A 25,413-nucleotide genomic window follows, 5' to 3' on the forward strand; every position below is an offset into this window, starting at 1 on the left:
GAAAGTTTTAAAATACAAAAAATATCCTTGCATTCAAATTTTAATTCAAAATTGCCAAAATTATAAATTTCCTAATTTATCTATTGATTTGTGGCTAATATTGGTTCTCACAGTTACCACAAACTAATTAGTTCTCATTTGATTAGGCATATATATATATATATATATATGAAATCAGATATTTATTAGAGTAGATGGATGGTTGAGATTGATTTGTATGTTTTACAATAATTAAAGGGGTTAAATTTAAAACATAGCATTAGTCATAGAAAATTCGTTTCACAATTATATCTACCACATAAGCCATATATATATATATATATATATATATATATATATATATATACATACACACAGGATCACGTGAGATCAGTTTGTTTTCGTGAGACTAGTGATACCATTTTTTAACACTTGAAACTTCACAACGAAACGCTATGAAAGTAACATCCATAATGTTTTTGTTGTGAAGGTTAGGCTTTTTTCTGTGAAGTTTCAAGTGTAAAAAAGTGGTCTAACAGGTCTCACGTGAAACCAATATATATATATATATATATATATATATATATAAACTTGATCGAAGAACCAGCGTTTATTGAAGAAGCTATAGAGTCGATTACAAAAAGTACTAGTTTGAAAGGCTCGTTGGTATTGATCCGCTACGGGATTTACATAGGACTTCTTTTTCTAGTAGTAAGATTTAGGGTTTTTTCGTTCCTTCTCTTCGATAAGTCAACTAGCGGAGGGTAAGGCTTTTAGCGTACCTTTGATCTGTTGAGCGAGAGCCCTTCCACATGGGATTCCCGGATCTCTCTCTCTCTCTCTCACACACACACACACACACACACACATATATATATATATATATATTGAAGTATATAATATTTATATACGACAAATAAAACAAATAAACTCGCACACATTCCTCACCTTTTGTAGGGTTTGAACCCCTAATCTCATTAGGTCAATGACATACATACCGCTAGGCTTTATAGACCACTATATATTAGTTGTTAGACATAGCAAAAGTCAGTCATGTCTTGCTATGTTCTTAATTATGTTAGGGACTCATTTTGTCAATCATATAAATTAAGAGATGCAAAGTGTAAATTTCAGGGATTATTTTCACACACAAAAAAAAACAAGACTTTTGTAGTTGTACTCATAGATCTCCATTATCATACCTAAGATTCCTTTAATGAAAGATGCAAATAAAATCCTCCAAAAATAATTGAGGGGTGATGTGATTTATGTGCCGATTTTATCATTATGAATGAAATAAAGGGTATGTTTGTAACTTATATATAAACATGTATATGGGGTTCATTCAAGGAAGAACTAATTAGTTTGTGGTAATCGTGAGATCTAATGTGAACCCCTCGTTTGAGATATTTAAGGGTATTTCTTAAATATGCTAAAATGGTAATATAGTAATTTTATTTATGATAACTAATCAAAATATTTAATTAAATTTTTTAGAAGGAAATATTTAATTAAAATTAGTAACCTAGTATATCAATTACCTAATGTACATTGTATTTTAAAGATGTTTGTGAATCAAAGTGTATCATAATGATAACATGCACAATGTTTCACGTGTATCACAATGTATTTTCTTTGTTTTATGAAATGTATCATAGTGTGCATTTCCGTTATTTTCATTGCTTTACAAACGGTATTATATTGTGCATCTTGTATGTATATCCGGGTATCACAGTGTGTATCTTGTGTTCTCATAAGATTCATTGGAATAAGGTTCGCCGAATAAGATTCGTCGGAGAGAGAGGAAAGAGGAGAGATGAGAGAACATATTTATAAAATCCCTAAAATGCCCTTAATTAATATTTTGAGTTAAAAATACCAAAATTATTAATTTTCTAATTTAACCTTTAATTTGTTGTTGATATTGGATCTCACGGTAACGACAAACGAAACAGTTTTCATTTGATTAGGCCCCTATATTATTCCACATATTCATCATTGTCAATCTTATTTTATTGAACTAAGATAACATAGTATCAGAGCTTAAGGTGATCCCTCGTCAATCTTACTTTTATTTCATTTACTTATCGGGTAAGATTTTATTCAACAAAAAGGGCATCATATGCAACAATTTATCCAGTAAGAGTCATCGCTCTCACTTACCGGGTAAGACTCTTGGTTCTTGTCATATTCATCATGTAAAGTAATGTGAGTCGGTAGACAGTTATACCAGTAAGCGTTTGGTAAATGATTTTATAGTCTAAAATTAGTAAAAATGAGATGAAGATACCGAAAAGATTGAATGAGAGAAGTCGTACGAAATGAAATATTGTATTTTTGGAATGGATTGATTGATGTCGGGAATAAATAGGAAAATAGAAGTTATGATGTTATATGGGCCTCAAACATCAGTTTGTCAGTCTCAATTATTTCATATATAATTATCCGTCAAACTATATAAATACTCCCATATATATATATATATATATATATATATATATATATATATATAGTTTGTTTCAAATACAACCCGTCGCATTTATACAACCAATGCAACCCAATAAATTGAGATATTTATGAAAATGACGAGAGTTCATTTATTATGATTTGAATAGCTATAGAAGATGAATATGGTTCATTAATTATGATCAATATTTTATATTAGGAAACAATCAAAACTTCTATGAAATCACATATTAATCAAATGAAATGAACAGTTGAAATTGGGTTGTATTGGTTGCACAAATGTCAAAGGTTGTATAATAACCAACCTCTCTCTCTCTCTCTCTATATATATATATATATATATATGAGCGATCAAATGCAAACCACTCAATTTGTACAAAATGTGCAAACCTTATTCAACCAATCATATTTTTTTTGTTCATTTTTTTTTTGTAATTATAAGAGGTTGATTAATCATTTTTATTGTGTAGGGTGTTAATTATGGATATTATCATCTTCATTATTTTAATTTTAGAGAAATACATGAAACGGTTTCATTAAAATTTCATTAATTATTATATAAAACAATTTCGTAAAGTATTATATGAAACAATTTCATAATCATATATGAAACAACTTCATAAAAAAGTAATTATATGAAACAATTTCACGAAAAAATTTCATAAGATTAAACAATAAAATCGACGGATGAAGGTGATTTGCACGCTTTGTACAAATTGGCTTATTTGCATTTGATCGCTCCTATAGATATATATATATATATATATATATATATATATACATACACTAGAATGATACTCGCGTAATGAAGCGAAATACATCTCGATTTTAGTGTTTCATTTTATTATTTATCTTCGTCGATATAATACGGTTTTTATTGGTTTTGAGAAAATGATAATGTTTTTATTTTTTAATAAAATATAAATTTAAAGATATCATAAAAAATTTAGAAAATATATAGATATATATCAATAATAGTATCAAATTCACTATTTAAAGTTTTCGTTTTTTATGAAATGTTTATCCCGTATTTGATTATGTTTATCTATAGTTAGTTACACAAATTTAAAAATGAAGCTTTAATAATTTGTACTTACGCACAATTTACTTGTGATATTGAATTTTAAGTAATATGCATCAATAAGCAGTATTTTATGCATAAAAATGGTTTTTAATTGAGTACCAGCAATCCCAACCGATCACATACGGAACCAGACTCCAAGAACACTCAGCTGCAGAAACAAGCAAGGGGCTTGAGATAGAACTTGTGCAGTCGTCTCATCTAGGAAAGTTTTAAAAGTACAAAAATGTTAAAAGTATATTTGGATATTTAAATGGTTAAAATTTTACATCTTATGTATCAAAATGAAAATTTTAAAAATACGTTACCTGAAATAAAAATCAAATTAAAGTACATTACTTTTTCATTTAATTTGTACTAAAAATGATATGGTTTTCAAACTTAGAAGGAAATAAATACTCAGAATGTTTGATGATTAGTTTGAAGTTATGACATTGAATTTGTCATGCAAGAATGTGAAAGTGTGATACTGTCATGGACAACTCACAACATCATTGCAATTGTTTTTTGTGACAGAATTTTTTAAATAAATTTAACATTATTAAATGCAATCATGTTAATATATATTATTGGCTGTCATTATGTAAATATTCAACATGTGACATACATATATACATACATACACATATACATACATATATATATATATATACACACACTATAGTAGTGGTCCTGGTTTGGTCTGGTCAGTTTTGTCGAACGGAATTGTAAGGGTAGACAACTTATAGGAATAGCTGATAAGAGGGAAGGTTTCTTTTAACCTAGTTAACAAAATTCGTTTTTAACCATTTACTTTATTGAAGTCGTCAAGTCGTCATTGTAGGGGTAGACAAGTGATAGGAATAATGAGTGAGGGGCTGTTTGGCAGTTGCTGAATGGTTTGATGCAGAATGATTAAGAGACTCTCATGATATAGTGCAAAATAAAATATAATTGTTTGGCAATTGTTTACAATGAAATTAGGGCGCTTAATGGTTAAGGGAGACCCATATTACAAAATCATTCAGATAGTTTTAGGACCATTAAGAGACAAACCTTTTTTTGCCAAACAAGATTCACATCTTAACGATTCAAATGTTATCTCTTAATGGAACTATTAAGAGATAAATAAACAACCCCTGAGAAAATCATTGGATTAGTTTTCATGGTTTGTAGTGTTTATTTCTTTACGACGATGCTTTGTAATAGACTAATAATTACTTTTTTATAGTTGAACTGATAAAATTTTAAAAAAAATTAGACACCGGATACCCAGTACCGGAACCAGAACGGTTCTAGGACCGATTCCAGTCCTTTCATTTTAATGGGGAGGAGAGTAGTCGGGACTTGCAAATGGAAGTTTTAAAATATGTACAGTAAGCTTGATAGGTAGTACCTTTTGAAAATTTCAAGATAACGGTAAGTGCCCTTTTATAAGAAGTATAGATAAATAAGGGTGTAAAATGAAAAATGAAACAGTAATGAATATAAAAGAAATTAAGTAAATAACAATAAATATAAGTCTTAAAATTAATTTATTACAAATTTATAATATTTAATAATATGATTAGATCAAAAACTATCCAATATAAGGTATTGATGAGATGATTATAATGGTATAATTTGTTATAAAGAAAAGAAACATATTTTTAGAGTAAATTGCACTGTTGGCCCTGTGGTTAGCTCAGAATGGATATAAGGTATGAAATCTATCTTGTAAGTCATGTTCTCCCCCGACTTCGAAAACCTCAGGACATCGGAGAAATTGAAGCTTCAGATAAAAAAGTATTTCCTGTTTTAAATAAGAAACAGTCGGGCCTTAATCGATTTAGGTAACCGTCCTGTAAACAAATATACCGTCGGACTAGTGTATATATATATATATATGTATATGTATGTATATATGTTTATGTAGACTTGGGATCATGTGAGACCAAGGGTTTTTCGTGAGACCCGTAAGACCAATTCTCAATCCTTGGATTAGATTCACAATCTGAACATTCATAAACCTCGCGAGACTTCTCAATAATCACAAAATTGTCACCGTACAATTTAAATCATTAGATCATCAACTTATAAAGTTGATCAATAAACATAAATTGGTCTTACGGGTCTCATAAAAAACATTTGGTTTTACGTGAACCCAACCTTATGTATGTATATATAGAGGAGTTGCAGGTCGTGATAGAAGGGGGAGACCGTTAGCAAGTCAAAGGGGGAGGGGGAAATGAAGGCGACATGTGGTAATTTTTGATTGTGCTCTAAAAAGGTTTTCTAATTAATAAATAAAATGACAAAAATGTCCTTGAGTTAACAAATGGATTTTACGATGTTAGCATCACGTGGACGTCCAGTATATTTATTTTCGAACGAGAGACTCAACTTGAAACTAAATGCAAACCACAAGGATCCCAGTGCATTTATTTTAAAATAAAGACCATATCCAGATTCTGAACTGACTCAATTTGTTAATATAATTATTTAAAAACAAAAAATAAAGAATATAAATTAAATTAAATAATTAATTATAAAAATATAAAGTGTAATTTAAAAAATTAAAAATTATTTTTTTTTAATATTATCTTAGGAGGTGGGAGGTTAGAAGGTTGTATTGCTTTAAATTTGTACATTAAGAATCAAAATTTATACCTCCTAATTTTTAAAAATGATCATTTAACATACTTAATAATATATAACCTCGCCCTATATTATTTATTGATACGATGATATAAAATAGAGTTGTTCATGGACGGGACGACTCGTTAGAACCCGGCCCATCCGATCGTTAGAAATACGGGTTTGGACAACCATTATCAAGAAAATAGACACACCCAGGTTTGTTTGTTAAATTAATGGACGGACATGAACAATATAAAAATATATATGAACAAGCCCGTTTATATTTTATTATTAATATTTTTTTACCATAAATTAGAATTGTATATGGACAGGCCCGTTTATATTTTATGAATTAGAATTGTATATGGACAAGCCCGTTTATATTTTATGATTAGTATCTCTTAAAATTAAACTATTAAAGTTATAGGATGGAACTGTTTGATTATTCTTGAGAACCCAAAAGGCTAAGAGGTTGTTTGGCAATTGCTGAATAATTTGGTGTAAAATGATTAAGATGTTCTCATGATATAATGCAAAATGACATATAATTGTATGATAATTGTATACAATGAAATTAGAGCTCTTAATGGTTAAAGAAGAGTCATGATACAAAATCATTTAGAAGGTTTTAAAAATATTAAGAGGCAGACTTTTTTTTGCCAAACAAAATTCATCTCTTAACAATTCAAAGATTGTCTTTTAATAAAACTACTAAGAGGAAAACAAACAACCCCTAACTTTTTAAAATTAAACTATTAAATATGTTTTTTTTTTGCCTTTCTAACCCAAAAACCCATTGAGGTCTCTTTTTCTTGGTTTACAACAAAACCCAGACACCAACGATACAATATTTAAAATATTATTATAATAACAAAAATACATATACATTAAATATAAATTAATAATACTATAATCAATGCTAAAATCTAAAAATTAACATACTATGAGTTGGAATGTAAAAATTTTACTTTTTTCATTTTTGCCTCTCAACTTTGAAAAAATTATATAAAATCTTTTTTACGAGTATTAAATTTTGTTCTTTTTTTGATAACTGTGGCATATATTTTGACTAATCTCAAAGGCCTTGAAGAACAATCAGGAGTGGTCCAGAAAATGAAAATGAAAAAGAAAGTGGGTAAATGGAAGTAATGTTTAAAGAAAACTGGAAATTGGCCAAAATTGTTTGGTTAGAATTAGAAATCAGAAAACTAAGGGGCATTAAGAGCCTCTAGTTGTCTTTTGAGATCTTCAAGATCATCCACACTTTCTTCTTTCCACTGCTGCTGCTGCTGCTGCTCATACACATCTGCATTTGGAAGCTCATGAACAAGACCTTCTGGGAGTGCATCTGCAAATACCCCTTTAATCAATAAATAAATGCCCATGTTTCTATTTTCATTTCTTTACCAAAATAACTCTTCGATTTCAAAAGTATACGTCTATTATTAAGGGTAAAATTGTCATTTACTACACGTCTGTTTTCCAATTCTACCATTAATTAAGGGATGACTAATTCACTACTCCCTCTATTATTAAGGGTAAAATTGTCATTTAGTTGATTAAAAAGTGTAATAAATTACAAATTTATAAAACTATGCGACTTTTTCATAGTGGACTGTTGTTATGGGATGGATGGCAAACCACTAAAACAAAACCAAGCGAAAATGGATCCGGTATAACCCACACAGACGTAGTGTCTGAGGGAGTAAGATGCAAGGGAGATTGACGAAAATAGCAAATCTCCCGCATCAAATTTACTTTTTAGCCACTTTTGGAACTGAGTTCCCACAATCCCACTTTAGCAGAGTTTAAGTAAATGGCTTGAGCATTTGCGTAGATCCCATTTTCAGGTTAAAAAAAGGAAAAAAAAAATATTTGCGCAAAAAAATGAAATAATAATAATCCGAAAATCGAGTTTACGCAAAATGGGAAATTGATTGATAAAATGGCTAAAAAGCAATTTTTTTTACTTTTTACTCACTCCATTACAACATGTAGCAAAGTCTTATGGTTTGAACTCACCTGAGCTTTGGGTATTTATGACATTAGCATCGCAATCATCAACAACACTGAAAAAAACAAAAAACAAACAAACAAACCCCGTGAATCTCACATAAAATGTAGGTTATGTGCAAACAAGCAATGGCTACAAGTGAATCCATTGAAATATTCAAACTAAACCTTTCGAATATGATGTTAACTAGAAAATTTCCATCGATTAAATAATAAATATCATGGAATGGAAATTGTGAATCATTCAAAGATCTTGGTGTACCTGTTTGTTAGCAGCTTAATGAGCTTAATGGGACTCGCAACTTATTCGGTCAGTTACACATGATTGTTTGGTAGTGGCTTATTAAGTAAAGCTTCTAGGGGTGCAGAAAGCCAAGTTTTTCCAAACCCACCCTTCCCAGTTAAAAGAAACATGCTCATTCCATCTATGAAAAAACCCTCCCAAACAAAAACCTTCCTAATAATATACAGATAGATTAATCCACACAGACAGCTTTATCCATTCAGGACCAAATAAAAAACCAACCAAACAATCCCTAAGTTACCTTATATTCCATTCATTATCTGCATGAATTGGGATTTCTATTGTTGATAGCTCTTCCTCCATCTTTGCTTTAGCAGCTGCATCCCTGGCAGGCTTTATGAGCATGTACTCTTTCTGCAGAATTTATGAATATTTATTTGTTTTTAGCTTTAGAGAGAAACCGGTGGCCTAAATTAAACAGCTTTTATGTATCAAATAGAAAATCGGTGAACAAGGATCCAACATATAGATATATACCTGCCGCTCTAGGCAAGCTCCATTTGAACATTGAGGGTTTGGCTTCATTGCCATTGTTGGGAAGAAATCTTTAAGAGCATTGTAACCCTGATTTTGGCAATGTAAAGAAACATATAAAAACCAAACCAACCGGACCCAGTAAATCTTGCATATGATATTCCAAAATATTAGATATATATACACACACACAAAAGTTGAAAGAAACAAGTGAGCAAGCTACAGATGATGGTGTGCAAACGACATAGGTGAGAGAAATAGGTTTAAAAAACAAAGAAACACAAAGGGTCATTGGTCCAGTGGTATCCGGTAGAAATCTTGCATATGATATTCCAAGATATTAGATATATATATATATATATATATATGCACACACACACATACGCATGAATAGAGGGGAGGGGAGACAGATTTGTGCAATATTTACCAGGTATGGTGAGACATTTCCGAATTTCAGCAAGAACTTCAGTGTGTTCTGGACTAAAAGCCCAGCAACAACCCCCTACAAAATAATTCGAAATGTAAGCTATAAAAAGCCGAATGTAAACAACTTGTTCATCTACAATCACCATCAAGCATACTTGTGTATATTTATAAAGCAGCCATGTTTTTTGTAACCGTGGGTGTCGGGGCCTAGTTTGCAAGCACCTCAACTAGTACAATGAGGGCACTGAAGACAACAGCTAGGAAAATCCCCAATGGCCCAAGACTCAAATTGATGACCTATGGGGAGGAGCCCCCTGGGGTAACCATTATTTGTCAGTTGATTTGGACATCAATTTTGAGTTTAATGGTGCTTGAGTTTAAAAGGTAAAAGGATTAATAATATGAAGTATGGTAACTATGGAAAACAGACAGACTAAAGAAATCCAGCATCTAATGGGGTAAAAAAGTGTTGCTGACCATAGTAGTAGGCAAAGATGCAGCACAAACTCCTTCACGCTTAAGTGTACGTTCATCCACCCCAGATGCTACAACCTAAAGAAGAGGATAACCACATTATACGAAACTGATATTAGAAAGAAAACAACATACCATTTTGAGAGAGTTAAATAAGCACTATCTCGTTGAAAAGCTCTATACATCTGCCCTTTCTCAATGCATTTCTTTAAACAAAGACTCCAATCTCCCTTTTTCAGATGGTAAATATTTCTTAGAACACGGAGTGTGAAGCAAACCCATGTTTGAATTGAAATCAAGATCCTGATATGATTGTCATAGTGAAATTATATTATATGCAATAGTGTATAGAAAATATTTTTTTTATTTTTGCATAACTTTTATTTACAAGAAACTGATATAGATCCCGATAGATATTGGTTCACACGGGTCTACAAGCCATGTTATACTACTGAATAACAAGCCTTTGGTCTTCGCTTTCAAAAATTTGTGCGCTTGGGGACATCTCAAATACTAGCAACATAGAAGCACCCTAAACTTTTTTGGGGATACATTAAATAAAATAAAAAAACAGTGAAATCAAACTTCAAGAGATAGAGGCAGAAGAATAATGAATACAATATTCTAAAAAGTTGGTGTCTTAGACAATACCAACACTATCAAAATCTTGTGAAAGACATTACTTACATATAGCCAAACAAAGCTGAAGATCAAATGTTCAATGAGATCAAGAAAGAGAAAAAATTTGAGCACATAAAGAAGTTTATTTCATTATACTTACCAAAGGAGGTGCACAAGCAAAACAGGCAGTTTCTCCAGGAATCAGTAACTGTATATGACCCGAAACAGCGTCCTCAGACACACCTGCCGAAAAACAAACCAAACCCTTGAAAAGCAGAAACTGAAGAACAAGAAATAGCCCCTCATGAGAAATATCAGTATAACATTAGTAGATAATTTGACATACAGGTATTTCTAGAACATTTCATTGTCGTATCTCTTGGTGGTGCCACTGAGCAGACAAAAATACTAAATTTTATCGCAGTCTATCATTGGTTACCCAATTTAACAACATATACTTTCTCTGGCCTATCTTAGGAATCCATCTTAGATATGAGCCTACAAGTCGGCGATACGGTTATTTAATGCAATTGGAAAGCCATGGTTTTCAGGTCCAAGTTCCTTCTTCTTGACTTGTTTGTAACACATGTTAGTACCTTTAGCTTCTTTCTGATTTTCCAATATTTCATGTGGACTCCTTGTCAGCCTCGGCATAATCCTTTTTGTATTCAAAATATTTATTTTTTAAGTTGAATTAATAGAGAGGAAGTTATATAGGTATGTTACCGCCAGTTCGCTCTAGTGTAACCTATTGTCCAACAAGCAGAATGGCAACTAACAATCAAGGGCAAATCATGATAACTCTCTCAGAAAGAGCTCTTCATGGTAGACAAGGATCATAAATCAAGTTGAAAAGGAAGTAGCAGCAAAAATTGATGTCAGAGGAAATGCTACTCGTCTTAGTCCTGAATTTAATTTGTGCACAAACATCACTACATGTGGGTTCACCAATGATGGTGGTTTTTCTCATATAACGAGGCAAACCAAAGACAGAATTTCAACATAGTATGAAAGCCTCTTTTTCTGGGAAGGCTTGCAATGATGGTGGCCTTTAGGGAAGTTTCATTCAACAAAGAACCGGGATCATTTATTTACCTGACTCCATCCAAGTTTGATTCAGTTCATTGCAAGCCTGTAAAAACAAAACTAGATTAGCCACAAAACCTAACATACTATATGCATAACTCAAGAAAATTCTTCCCCCACTTATGAAGTGTGACCCTCATTAAGAAGGAAGATATAAATTAACTATCTAAAGAAAGACACAAAAATAATTAGCAGGATAATTAGGGCAAAGGTTTAGCAAATCTGAAAATAATAGCAACGTTCTAACCTGATTTACAACCATCCTTGCTTCGTAATTATCTACGCAGCTCAAAACAAGATCAACCCCAGTGCCTTCTTTCTCTTGGCGAAAAGATTTGTTTTCAAGACTTGCAACGAAAGTTTCAAAACCTTGCACTGTTGTTATGTTCAGAGTAAAGCTCTGACATTTGTAAAGAAATTAGATAGTGAAGAAATCAACAACAAAAATATAAATATACATGGCAATCTTAATTATGTCCCAAATCATCATATGCTTCTATTTGTCTGGACAGTAACAACCTTCAAAAAATCACATCCAGCAATCTAAAAATCCCCACTTAAGCGACTGCCTAGGCATTAAGAGTCCATACTGCTTTAATAAGTTAGGGTTGCTTGATTAGTTGTCTGGGTGTTAAGCATACTCAAAGCAACTAATTCTTAAATTGAGTATTTTCAATCACTAACAACATGTGTTTCATCAATCAATCTTCCTTAACCTGGGGATAATCTTTCCAATCATTTCTGAGTAATTGTATAAACGGACAATGAAATTGGTCATTTAAAAAATAGCTGTAATCAAAATAATACAGTATTAGAATTTTTATCATCGTGTCTATTTAATCTAAATATAATTATATTTTATATACTACGAGTCCACTTTGGCTAACACTAAATTCCCACTAAGCAAGTACTTAAAGTTAGCGTGACTGTCGAGCTCTACTTAGTGTTTCTTGGAATGCTGATCACATGTAGCAATCCATGAGGACGGATATTGGGCTTTAAGATATAAGGAGTTAAAATGAAAAGAACGTTCCTTTAGTCGCCATTATGACAAAGAAGGCCAACTTTCAAGGTATTTCAGCATGTGTTCAGAAACAATGCAGTTAATTCTCACCTCTACCACTTTTGATTTATACATTGCAATAACGTTAGCTATATGAACTATAAAGAATTGAAGACAATACCATGGTGAAGTGGATACCATGACACATTTACAATATGAGTGGTCAATATGCAGCAATAGTTTTGTTCAAATATTACCTCAAGAACTACATCAGGATTTATTTCTGATAAAGTTTGGACAGCAGCATCAGTCTTAGTCATACCGACCTGAGAAATATAAAATCAACGTTAGCACATCAACATGCCTAACAACAATTTGTTCTCAACAGCTTATGTGTCCTAAAATTTAATAAAAAAAATAATCAATGAATTAATTCATAGCAGTTGATATCTACCAGAAACAAGTAGTCAAGATCTATGTATCAACTCCTTGTATTGACAACTAATTTTTCTTGTCACCCAGTTTAACATGGGAAGCAGATTAACAGTGCAATCAACTTTGCAAGTGAGAAAAGCGTTGGTCAACAAATAAAGTTACTTACACTAATAGTTTCAGTTGTTGTGTTTATCTGAAGGGGGTCTAAACAAATAATCAAACAATATTTATGCATAAGAGCAGAATCAGAAATGGAGCTAAACTGAAAGAAAAGCACCAGAAGCATACAAAGGTACTTTACATTCCTAAGAAGATATAATGAAAAATGACAATTATTTCAACCACACCTGCTCAGGACGGAAAAATAACCTATTCATGTTGGCCAACTCCACTGTATCATAATCATACAACAAAAGACGGCCTATGCCACATCTCGTAAGCATTTCAGCAGCAACACTCCCCACCCCACCAATACCCTGCAAAATGACAAGGTGACTCTTCCATCAAACTACAAGCAAAACTACAGTCCCAATATACAACCAGAATGTTATACATCTATTGCCTCTGGAAGGCTTCATAGGAGAAAAGGAATTAGTGCAGTTTGACTTGTGAAAAAAGTATATCCATCAGTATACAGTATTGAACACATTTTGAGAATTTACATAATACAATGGAGAAGTACATGATGGTTATTGCAAAAAAAATGTGAGACTAAGAATATAAGGAAAAATTAATAGCTAATTGCATAAATTTCATTTTTTTTCTGATTGCATATGTCAACAAACAAAAATAAGTTTACTTGGCACATACTTAGATTATCACAACTACATTAATTATAACATTTTTCATCCAATTGTCATCCAAATTAAATTCAAAACTAAGGAGCTTTTTGAATTAAAAAATAGGTCCTTGCTCAAAATCTAAACCTTAGACCATCAACGATATAATTGATATGATTGTGAAAGTTCAAGTAAGTAAAATAGGTCCTTGCTCTTAAACCTTAGACCATCAACGATATAATTGATATGATTGTGAAAGTTCAAGTAAGTGGATATCACTTTTTATTGGGGTATGCAATAGGAAAAAGCAAAATGTTCCAGTCATTATTTATCTATCTTGCAATTTCATATAGCTACAAAACAAAGAGTGTGATGTCAAGGATTATAAAATCATGCAACAAAACATAAGCCTCAAAGAAGTAATCCATTCACTGAAGCATGTGCATAGTGTGATTGCGATAAATTTGGTGGAAATAAAGACAGGTAAAAAAACTGAAAAGATGGGTTCAGTACAGACAACTATGGCAACTGAGAAATCCCGAATTCTTTCATAATTCTCCACAATACCCATCCTCTGCAGCGCCATGAGCCTACTATAAGGGTTGCTATCTACAACCTCTGCACTCATATCCTGACATCAAATAAACAGTATCATTAAAGTACTGGTAAGAAACAATCACTTGACTTTAAAGAAGTTAATTGCAGCGGATATAGATATAGGCAAAACCTTGACTTTAGTACGGCGAGTTGGTCCAGCCATTGCAAGACTGGTGAGATTTTCTACACGCAATCGAATCTGCCAACACAAAGGTCATAACTAATTAAACCAAAAAATTGTGTACCAAAAACAAAAATATTTTCCTTCGTAGAAATTTTTTCTTAATTAATGCCAAAAATTGCCTTAAAATTCAGTTATGAAACTCTAGCAGTATATCTTGGTATGCATATGCATTTCACAAAAGTCAAGTTCAGTCCATTCATTTGTTGGTAAACAATCTGTTCCTGCTAAAGTTAACTGGTATAAATAAATGTTGAAAACTATAATAATTTATTAACTAATTATGTTAAATGATAAGCTAAAAGCACATTCGCCAAAGTGCAATTTCAACTGCAAGTAATCAGATAGGCTTCAGGGGGGCACAAGTCCTATCTAGCAACAATACCTAGTTCTCGTTCTTGCTTCCTCAATTGATCTCATGGCAGTAGCTTTAGCTTACCAACAAAAAGTTCAAAAGCCCATATAAACCCTAATTTTCTCGAACAACAAAATGAAGGTGGTGACGGATTTATGTTAAGTAATCAAAGAATTTAACAATCGAAACTGCCAATAAGTTCACAGTGCATGTCAAATAATCAGATACTGAAGTAGCACTGTCTACAGTTCAACCAAGCAACATAACTGAATAATTACTAGTTTCCATTTGTTTTTATTCCGATCCAAAAGAACGTTCTTCAGTTGTTTAATGTAAAACGCTAAAATCCTATAAAGAAATTTAGGGTTTTGTAAACGTCGACATTACCCCTTGATCTGCAACATTTTTAACACAAAAACACCACCGGATTGATCGATTTCATCAGAACATCATAAGAAACAAACAGACTACATCCAATTCAATGAAGCGATGAGTTGAATTTTGGAGAAAGTTACTTGATCGATAGAAGCTTGATGAGATGGATCCGGTAATGAAGTCTTAAGATTTTCGAGATCAGTCAACATCCCTTTCAATTCCACCTCCATTGCTGCTACTTCTTTCAATTATCTCTGTGTGGATCGGTTGAGTGTAAAGATCTCTCGGTGAGGAGCAGGAGTCGTCTCGGCACTGCACCTTTTCTACAAACGTGATGTCTGCCTTGCCGTTGCTAATTCCTCTTTCCTTTTGTTCATCCATGTTTCCATTATAAGGGGGGTGTTTGGATGCGGCGAGTGCCATTACAAGTTAAAAAGCTTAAATAATTTCATTGTAATATAAAATATACAAAAACTCAAAACTTCTAAAAATACTACAATCATCAACAACAACTACTCTATTTTAATTTTAATAATATTATAAAATATTTGACAAAAATTCTTAAAATTATTTTTTATACATAAAATACTGTTTATGGATATATATTACTTAAAATTCAAGATTACAAGTAGATTGTGTGTAAATACAGCTTATTATTGTTTCATATTTGAATTCGTGTAACTAACCGTATATAAACATGATAAAATACAATATAAACATCTCATTTTGAATATAAAAATTAGAATAATCATTAAGTTATAATAGAATATTTAATTATTATATTTATGGAAAATTATATTATTAAACCAAATATAGATTACTTTGTTAATAAACTTAAATTAAATTATAATAAAAAAATTGAGTTAAAATTTTACACAAAAAAAATAAATTTTAAATAGTTAATTTGATACTAATACCATATATTTTTGTTAATTTTTATGATATTGTTAAATTTATATTTTATTTACAAATAAAAACATTTATCGTTTTTTCAAAAACACATAGTATCGAGATGTATCTCGTTGCTTTATGCAATTACTCCTCTAGTAATTCTAAAATAAGTGAGTTTCTTGAAAGAGTTTTATGTAGAAAGTCAAGTTATTCTAAACTGGACCAGTCTTAATAGAAGTATAGAACCAGAAGAAAAAGTAACAAACGAAAATTGGACTTAGAAAGTAACAAACATTCAAGGGGCTATTTGATGTATTTTACGAAGTAGGAGTTGTTTATCTGATTATAGATGTGTGTTCCTTTTATCGGTCTCTTACGTTGATTCAAATACCGACCTAATGAGCTAATGGTGTGTTTGATTTGAAAAAATTTGAAATTGAATTTCATTTTAATTACGTGTCTGGTTTGCGAGAGTCTTGAGGCCATAAGAAGGACAAAAAAAGGTATTTATGCTTGCAATATATCTTCATTTACTACCAAATCATATATTTTTAAAGCCAGGTTTTCATTAATTCAAATAAATTCAAAATCCTACACAATTAAAACATTTGTTTACCATTTATTTAAACTCTTTTAGAAATCGAATTTGTAGGTTTTATAAAAAAAAACTCTTCCAGTTTTGAAATTATCCGTTGTAAGTATTTACCGTCAACAATATTTAGAGTAAATTATGGATTTGGTCCCTGTGGTTTGATGGTTTTTACAAAAATGGTACATGAACTTTCATTTATAACAGATTAGAACTCGTGGTATCTCGTTTAATAACAAATTGGTCATTCCCTCTAACAGCCATCCAGTTCCTCCATTAACTTCGAGGACATTTTCGTTATTTTCCTTTTTTGTCTTTACTCGAGGAACCCATTCATAAAAACCACACAAACTATAGGAACCAAATCCGTAATTAAGTCTAAAATTAAAATAAAAATATATTTTATATTTTAAGTTTATTAAATTAATTAATTATTATCCTTTATGTTTAATTTTAATACATAATATATTTTTTCAAAAAAAAAATTAATATGTATATATACATAGTGAGATTCAATTGTTTAAAGGAAAGCCGTCTCCAAACCATTAAATGTTAGATTATTTGGTTCAGCGAATATGACTAAATTGACGTTAAACAATATTTTTTAAATTTAAAAACCTCAACACCCGTAATTTTATCGGAAAAAGACGAAATATAAACAAAATCGAGCGGAATAAATTACACCTCGTTGTTTTTCACCAATAAAAATCATTTATATTATATAGTTTGTGTGGTTTTTAGAAAAAATAAATAATATTATATTAAGAACTCATAAATCATTCTTTTTATGAGTATTCATGATAAATGACATGATAAAATATTCATGATGAATGATGTGCCTTTAATTCATGATAAATAATATCCATCATAAATGCTCACAAAATAACTCTCTTGCCCCAACTCCTCCACTTGACGTTGGGTCTCCTCATTTTCAAATGAGATTTTTGGATTCTTAAAATATTTAAGATTCCTAACTGAACTCTTTTTTAATAATACCAGAAAAGTACTCGCACAATGCAGCAAGATATATTTCGACTTTAATGTTTCGTTTTAATTTTTTAGTCTCTGTCGACATTATAATATGAATTTATGTGGTTTTGAGCAAAAAATAATGTTTTTTAATATAAATTTGAATATATCATAAAAATTAAAAATATATATATAAGTTCTTATTTTTTGGGGTAATTTATTTAATTCAATTTTTTTATTATAATTTAATTCAAGTTTAATGACGAATTAATTTGTTTTTGATTTAATAATATAATTTTTATAAAAATAATAACTAATTATATGTCAAAACCCAATAGCTATCCTAATTATATTTTAGATATATTTAAAACGAGAATTTTATCCTGTATTTGATCATATTTATCTATAATTAGTTACACGAATTCAAATATGGAGCTTAATAAGTTATATGCACAATTTACTTGTAATATTAAATTTTAAGTAATATGCTATCAATAATCGATACTTCATGTATAAAAGATGGTTTTTAAGAGTTTTTGTCAAATGTTTTATAATATAATATAAATAACTAATGTTGTAATCTCTAAAATAGAAACACCAAAAAAGCCAATTTGACCTCAGTTCGAAATGAAAGAGAAAAATGCATGTGAATCCTCCTACCGGAGAGACTTCCTAGATGCCATTTTACCATTCTTAAGAAGGGTGGAAGTTGTGAACTCAACGTCGTCCTTGATGAAACTCCACCAGGTATAAGTTAGAGGTATCGTTATGGCATGCGAAGCCGTGTGTGCGTCTAGAAACCCTTCGTATGAAGGGAAATCATAGATCTCTAGCAGCATAACAGCCGCACCTGCCACGACCACGAGCCACAGTTTTTGGCGAGACGGATGGCAGCTGGTTCCGGCCCATATTGCCCAGATGAGAAGTTGTGCAGCAGCCATCACGACACACACTTTCATGTTCATACCTACCAATTTCAATAAATTAAATAGCAATGGCATGACGTAGACCAAACTAAACACATCCAATATGTCTCGGAATCAAGGTTATAAATGGTGTGACGACGATGTCAAGCATCAAGCCTTACATGCCACAGCGAGCAGCGTTTTTCAACGTGGCAAAGTTACTTATCTCATACACACACACACGTGTTTTCTATTTATTAGACTTCGTTTTAACCGTGCGCTTGTGATGTATGTGAATCCATAAAACTGTGGATGATGTGAGTAGGTAAATCTATAAAAGTGTAAAATCTAAAGTTAAAAATGTAAATTTTTTGAAACAAAATCATGCCTTGTAAAAAACGCATGTAGCGTCGTACTATGTTGCGCCTTAAAACGTCATGGCGTGAGCCACGTCTTACACAAATGTTATAGGCCTTGTTGTATCTGTGCACGTGCCCTACACCATGGCACACCTTTTAGAACCTGCTACAGAGTAGAGGTCTTAGACGACGTACACAAACCTGCCATCTACCCAGAAAATAGTGGTTGTTTTCAGAAAAAAAAAGTTTTTGCAAAGAGATTTTGAAGAAAGACCAAGTGCTTCAAAAGTTGGTCAAAAAAGGTTTGGAAGACATTGAAGCAAGGTCATGGCATGGTAAGGTTTGGGTTCAAAAGTAGAGGTCTCATTTGACTATTTAAGCCCAGGTTGAGCCTGGTATGGTTTCGGCTCGGCAACTTGGCAAGGCTAATGAACCAAAAATATACAAGCTTATACGTTTCCATTTGGTGTATATTTTTTAGCCCACCGGTCTTAGCGATTTTTTTAGTTGGTTTTCCATTAAGCTTTGCATAGATAAAGTTATTACTGTACATTTAAATTGTCTGTATAGACTAAAGATTGTAAAGTTTTGTTTGGAAGAGTTTTCTAATAGATGGAAGAGGAGTGTTTTCTAATTGGGAGGGGAAAATTTGTAAAAGACTTGTCTTTCTGCATAAAGCTTCTCCTAAAGATTACTGAATAAGTAATTTTCTATATCATTAAGCCACTCTCAAACAGTCACGTATAACTGACCGCATAAGCTGTAAATCTCATTAAACAAGCATGCATTAGGGACTTCTAATTGTAATTTTTTAAAGAGAATTTACTGGTAATTATATTTGAAGTTTAATTCGATATGAGCAAGCTTCTACAAGTCTAGATGAACCATAAAAGCTGAAACTATATGAGCCAGGAACCTATCCTATTCAAGCCAAGTCCAAGCCTACGTTTTTCTAGCTCAGCAAGCCATGAGCTGAACTTTGACTTAAAGGAAAGCTCTGGTTCAGCTTGGCTCAAATATACCCCTAGGTCATACAACTCACTGAGTTGCTGTGTGTGTGTTTTGGGGGGGGGGTATGCATCTCAGATTTATAGGAGTTTAGGAAGATACCATAATCCATTTGATAGTTGTTGAGGTACAAAATGTGGACGGTGACAAATGCAAGCAATGGAGCAGAAACCATGACTCTTGCAGCCTCAAGCTTCACATTGAAACATCTTAAGATGGCCAGGATGAGCGAGTATCCAACCAACACGATACCAGAGAAGTAGTGTAGCTTTCCCGTGAACTCCACATCCCTGTATATATGAAATATAGAGAGTTTTCATCATGTAAAAGAAAAACTAGACTTGCATTAAGTAACATAACATGAAACTCTGAATTTGAAGAGCAAACCGGTTAAAACCAAACAAACTCATTAATTCCCCGCCCGACTAATCCCCCACGGGAACGGGTTCGGGGTACTCATCGGATACCCGTGTAAAAGACGATAAAAACAATATATTAAAAATTAAAAATCGTGAGTATATTAATTACAAATATTGAAAATCAAATGTATTTATTATTTAATAAAAAATGTATATGTATACATATATTAAATAAAATAAAAATTTTAATCAGGTCAGATTATGGGGGGAAGGGGTAATGCCATCCCCGACCCCACTTCGGGTATGAAAATAAGTCTCCGTCCCCGACTCATTACCCGCAAAAGTGGGGGGATAAAATTTTCATCTCTATTTGGGAGGGTAGGATGTACACAAAGTTGCCTTTACCTCGAGGGATAGAGGGACTGTTTTTGTGAAGATCCTTGGCTTGAAGAATCAAGCCAGTTGCACCTTATGTTATTGACAAAAACAAAAACCAAACCGAACAATACCCAGTATATCCCATTCGAAAGTATGATCAGGAGGTAGGATGTATACGTGCCTTAGCTCATACTCAAAAGGGACTAAAGAAGTTGTTTTCATGATAACCTTATGTTATAAACAGAAGCCGCTAAAAGGTACAGCTAGTACACTTAGAATATGGTCACAAAAGCAAGTTTGCTTAGATCATTAAGCTAATCAGTTCATAAAGCTAGCTATAAAATAATAACAAAAAAAAATGCATTTTAAGATTAACTTACAACTTTGGACTGGAGACAAGTTGAACAATATGAAACCATAATCTAGAATCGGCAAGAAAGTGTATGCTAAAACCATGCAAGAACCAGGTTGCACATTTATTCAGACCCCAGAACAGTATATACTTGTATTCTGTGCACTTGTTAAATGGTTTTCTTGTAAGTTGTACCCTAAAAGTTCCCTCCACCAGAAACCAGTCTCTAACTCCCATTATCGCATGAGCGGGAAAACAGATAGTATGCCCCATTCAGGGTTGTTCCAATCTTTTTGGAGACCCTGTTACACTTGTACCAAGACTAAAGATCATCTAGACGAGTAATAAATAAAACAAAATATAAAAGTTCAAACCATATATTTTGTTACAAGTCTTACAAATTTAAAACAACAAAAATGACGGTAACATATAAATAGAATCATTCTTATATTCTTTGAAACCCAGGATTGAGAATCACCAAATTGGCTAAAAGAGTAAAGGCCTAAAATATAATAATTGGTCTAAAACATTGTAATTGGGCTAAAGATTGATTCATATATAATTGAGTAAAAAACATGCATGATTGGATCTCCGAATGCCTCCGGTCTACAACCTCAAACACTTTAAATTGCACATGGAATCATCTGGGACAGACCAAAAATCATTTGGATAAATGACGTTCTATAAAAGGAAGGTAACTTAAAGTAGTTAAGAAGGTAACTTTCTTTATTAGACTCTTCAACCCATGTGGTCACTTTTAAGCCATATCTATACATGAAGACAAGTTATATAAAGCTTTATTAGATTATCTCCTATGTTATATGAAAGAAAAAATCGATTTAGAAACAGTGCAGTTTCATACTGGAACCATGCAGGCACATAACAGATCAATAAGAAGCTTATCAGGAGAATATCTGGTGTTCAAGATGATGCTTTATATAACTTTTTTTGGTTAATCAGCTTTAACAATTTCAGCTACTGAATGGGAGGAAGAAATCTTGAACCACAGGAAGCAGTGGTTTGCCAACTATTGATTTTGCAATCAGGCGTGGGCAAAGCTTCCATAATAGGGTAAGGAAACGAATAGGTTAATCATATCAAAAGCTCTATTATTTCTACAGCATGTGCTTTCCCGTAAGGCAGTAAAGGGTTGTTTGGTTGGTTTTCCATTATGTCATGTATAGATAAAGTTGTCTGTGTGCATTAATCTGTCGGATTAGATTAGGGAAGTTTTTGTTTGGAAGTGTTTTGTCATAGGTAGAAAGAGCATGTTTTTAATTGGGATGGACAGGTTTGGAAAAAACTTGGCATTTTGCATAAAGCTTCCTCCTAGAAGCTTACTGAATAAGCTACTTTCTATATCATTAAGCTACTACCAAACAGTTATTTATAGCTGACCGAACAAGCTACAAGTCCCATTAAGCTCATAAAGTTGCCAATAAACAGGCCCTAAGATTACATTCATCAACATATGCATTGCTTGAAGATTTTCATTCTGACCCACATAGCGAACCATGGGAAAGTCTATTGTCCACAACACAACTCACCGCTTCAACTCTACAAGAGTGCACCTACTAACCTCTACAAGGCATTCCTCTCAAGCCAAAGTCACAACTTTCCAACGTTCGCCTATTAGAAGCTTGTGACCGGTCCCTTAAACTAAACATTTGAATACTGTTGCAATACATGTTTGAACAATCGAAGAAAATTGATTTGAGCGATTGTACTTGTTACAAAGTAAATATAAATGCACTGCAGAAAGGGAAGTCACAAAAACTCACCTACTGTGGAAAACAGTACCCCAGAACCATGAATTCAATGCTAAGAGCCCGTAAAGATGGAATAGACCAGCATAATCATAGTATGGCTTTTTATCTAATCCCGTGGGGAGCTTGTAGTATAAAAGAATGAAGAAAGATAGCCAACCATGAAAATGCATTGCCAGGTTGAGTGCAGAAAAGGCTACAGAAGCAGGTTGCTGAACAAATACAATATAATACTAAAAGTCAGTACTAAAATATTGAAAACAATTAGATTATTATATACTTTGAGCTCCATCATAATTGGACGTATGAGGTACAATGTTTTCAATTACAAACCTGGATCCCAAATACTCGCTTGAAAGGCCATTTACTATGATACTTGACAATCCCATGACCAAATGATGATCTAACTCTGTCACTATTGAGCATACAATAGTATCGGCAATCGCTTTGGCAGTCCCATTGTTTCCACCGCATATACGAAGGTTCTTGCGTGTACCATGGAAAATCAAGTGATGCACCATCAGATGAGAACGTGCAGTGTGGAAAGCATCTTTTGCCAACACATCCTGACTTCTCACATTCTCCTAGACAATTCCTAGACTCATGCGTATAACAATGTATAAATTTATCTATCCCAAGTAATGGAAAAATAACCTACATCACCCATAACTTCTATGATAATTTGGATATCGAACATACTTTTATTCTTGTCTTGAGAGGATATTGAAGAAAAAATAGTAAGAACATATAACAACTCAATCAGAAACTCCATTTCCACAGCAGTGAAAGACAGTGAATCAGTGATTGATTACATAGGCAAGAATACAATTGAACAAAAAACTACATACGTACTTATATGATGGGTCAGCATCCCCTAAACTTGCATGACGAGCTCCAAATAAACAAGAAAGTGCCAAAAAGAAACTGATCCAATAACAATGTAACATCTGCTCATAAATTTTTATCACTGCTCAAAGACACAAGAAATTATATCCATGTCAATGAGTTTTAAAGAGACTAAGAACCAAAAAAGAAGTGATTTAATATGAAGACAATGCAAATATCCCATCCGGTGCAAGTCGGTTAACCTTTTATGTCTCTCCCTCTCTCGCATCTTCACCCTGCAAAGTGGAGCCATACTAGGACATCATGCCCATCGGTGAAGTGAGAATTTCCTGTGTTTTAAGACTTACCATGTTTCAATTAAAATAGTTAAGATTGTATGCTTCTTCATGATTGGACCTTCTCAATTTGTGGCATAAGGTATGTTCTTGCCATCTATGGGTGGTTGGTTGATTTCTTCTATAATAAAACACATGTGCCACACCACCATTTGGCTTCAGAAAATTATCTACTAGTTGTATAATAGTGCAAGTTACCTATCATTTGCATATGTTTGATTGTGTGTCATATTATATTTGTATTTGGTCATAAATCCTTTCGCACACTTAGAAGTCCAGGATTCATAGAGATTTCGATCTTCTTCGCAAAGTTATATACAAACAATCATATTGAATCGTTAGCCTTTTTGTTCTCTATTTTATGCACGAGTCATTCAGTTTACACACCATATCTAATTGTCTGCATAAATGAACAGATGAAACCTCGTTGTTTCACTTCACTGATGTCTTATCTCCTGAAAGTGAATCAGAATATCCTGCAAACAACACGATAGCAAAATCAATCAGACTCACACTCAGCAATCGTAAAATCAACTTCCTCGAACTTCGTTTGAACTTACCAAAACTTAATGACAAGCTTATATTTCGTCCAGAAAAGACGACATTTAAAAAGCTTCCTCGAATTCAAAATTCAATCGAACAGTAATACACGCAATACCTAGTTTGGATCATACAAACAACTGCAATAAATACTAGCTATTGATGCTTATGATTGAAGTTCAACAAAGTGATTATATACAGAAAACATTGTACAAAAATCAAATTTCAAACCAAATTCAGTACTATGCACTAACAAATAACCAATTATGAAGATACAGCAACAGATTTTCTCTCGATAGCTTGAAATTTAGCATCAGAAACAATGAAATTACCAGATTTCCAAATGAAAATTGCGTCTGAAACAGAGTTCGCTTGCAAATTCGAAGGGTGCGAAGCAGGAGTCATCCAGGATTGTAGAGAATACGGTGATGGTTTTGAATTTAAATTTGCTGAATCTAATAACAAAGATAATTATCGATGATTAAATCTAAATTTAATTTAGGGAAAATTCTAAAAAAAACTCAAATGGATTTTAATGTTTGAGTTGGTTAATTTCTTAAAAAAAATTTGGAACAAATAAATTATTAGATATCCCAAAATTTGTTAAATAATTTCTCGGATTTTCTAAAACATGTTGGATAAATTCCTATGACCTACAAAAGTTGTTAATATAGTAAAATAATGGAAAAAATAAAGAGAAAAAAATCAATTGACTTTCATATTTTGAACGATTAATTTTCTAAATATTTTTTAAACTAAAAAAATTATTGGATCTATAAAATGAAACAAATATACCAAAAGATACTTATATTTATAAAAAAAAAATACTTATATTTAAAAAAATATTTATGAAAATTATTTTAATTAAA

The 25,413-nt window shown here is 32.1% G+C and overlaps 2 protein-coding genes across 2 annotated transcripts; both read right to left on the reverse strand.

The window, feature by feature from the left end:
* Nucleotides 1-7,114: 7,114 nt before the first annotated feature.
* LOC112514438 (ubiquitin-like modifier-activating enzyme 5) lies at nt 7,115-15,590 on the reverse strand. The gene is made up of 14 exons (XM_025120915.1): nt 15,388-15,590; nt 14,467-14,535; nt 14,257-14,370; nt 13,308-13,436; nt 12,783-12,851; nt 11,770-11,922; nt 11,532-11,568; nt 10,597-10,679; nt 9,819-9,893; nt 9,343-9,417; nt 8,919-9,005; nt 8,683-8,795; nt 8,147-8,193; nt 7,115-7,472 (listed from the first exon to the last, which is right to left on the reverse strand). Exons 1-14 carry the CDS (start codon nt 15,475-15,477, stop codon nt 7,333-7,335), a joined length of 1,281 nt encoding a protein of 426 aa, XP_024976683.1. The 5' UTR covers nt 15,478-15,590; the 3' UTR covers nt 7,115-7,332.
* Nucleotides 15,591-18,352: 2,762 nt separating this feature from the next.
* LOC112514245 (post-GPI attachment to proteins factor 3-like) lies at nt 18,353-25,001 on the reverse strand. The gene is made up of 8 exons (XM_025120578.1): nt 24,877-25,001; nt 24,565-24,662; nt 24,392-24,480; nt 23,676-23,790; nt 23,157-23,418; nt 22,839-23,035; nt 20,071-20,258; nt 18,353-18,663 (listed from the first exon to the last, which is right to left on the reverse strand). Exons 3-8 carry the CDS (start codon nt 24,408-24,410, stop codon nt 18,353-18,355), a joined length of 1,092 nt encoding a protein of 363 aa, XP_024976346.1. The 5' UTR covers nt 24,411-24,480; nt 24,565-24,662; nt 24,877-25,001.
* Between the last annotated feature and the right edge of the window lie 412 nt (nt 25,002-25,413).

The sequence above is a fragment of the Cynara cardunculus genome, assembly GCF_001531365.2.
Source record: "Cynara cardunculus var. scolymus isolate 2C chromosome LG 6, CcrdV1, whole genome shotgun sequence".
Taxonomy (NCBI): domain Eukaryota; kingdom Viridiplantae; phylum Streptophyta; class Magnoliopsida; order Asterales; family Asteraceae; genus Cynara; species Cynara cardunculus.

What these genes read in the sequence shown, in the direction of transcription:
- LOC112514438 (XM_025120915.1), bottom strand. Translation starts at nt 15,477, where the DNA reads ATGGAGGTGGAATTGAAAGGGATGTTGACTGATCTCGAAAATCTTAAG. An exon ending in CTCGCCGTACTAAAGTCAAG is followed by an intron (nt 14,371 to 14,466) that starts GTTTTGCCTATA and finishes ATTTGATGTCAG; the next exon opens with GATATGAGTGCAGAGGTTGT. An exon ending in GATAATGAATGGAATATAAG is followed by an intron (nt 8,194 to 8,682) that starts GTAACTTAGGGA and finishes TGTTTTTTTCAG; the next exon opens with TGTTGTTGATGATTGCGATG.
- LOC112514245 (XM_025120578.1), bottom strand. An exon ending in GATGCTGACCCATCATATAA is followed by an intron (nt 23,419 to 23,675) that starts GTACGTATGTAG and finishes GCATGAGTCTAG; the next exon opens with GAATTGTCTAGGAGAATGTG. An exon ending in CAACTATCAAATGGATTATG is followed by an intron (nt 18,664 to 20,070) that starts GTATCTTCCTAA and finishes TGAAATTGGTAG; the next exon opens with GTATGAACATGAAAGTGTGT.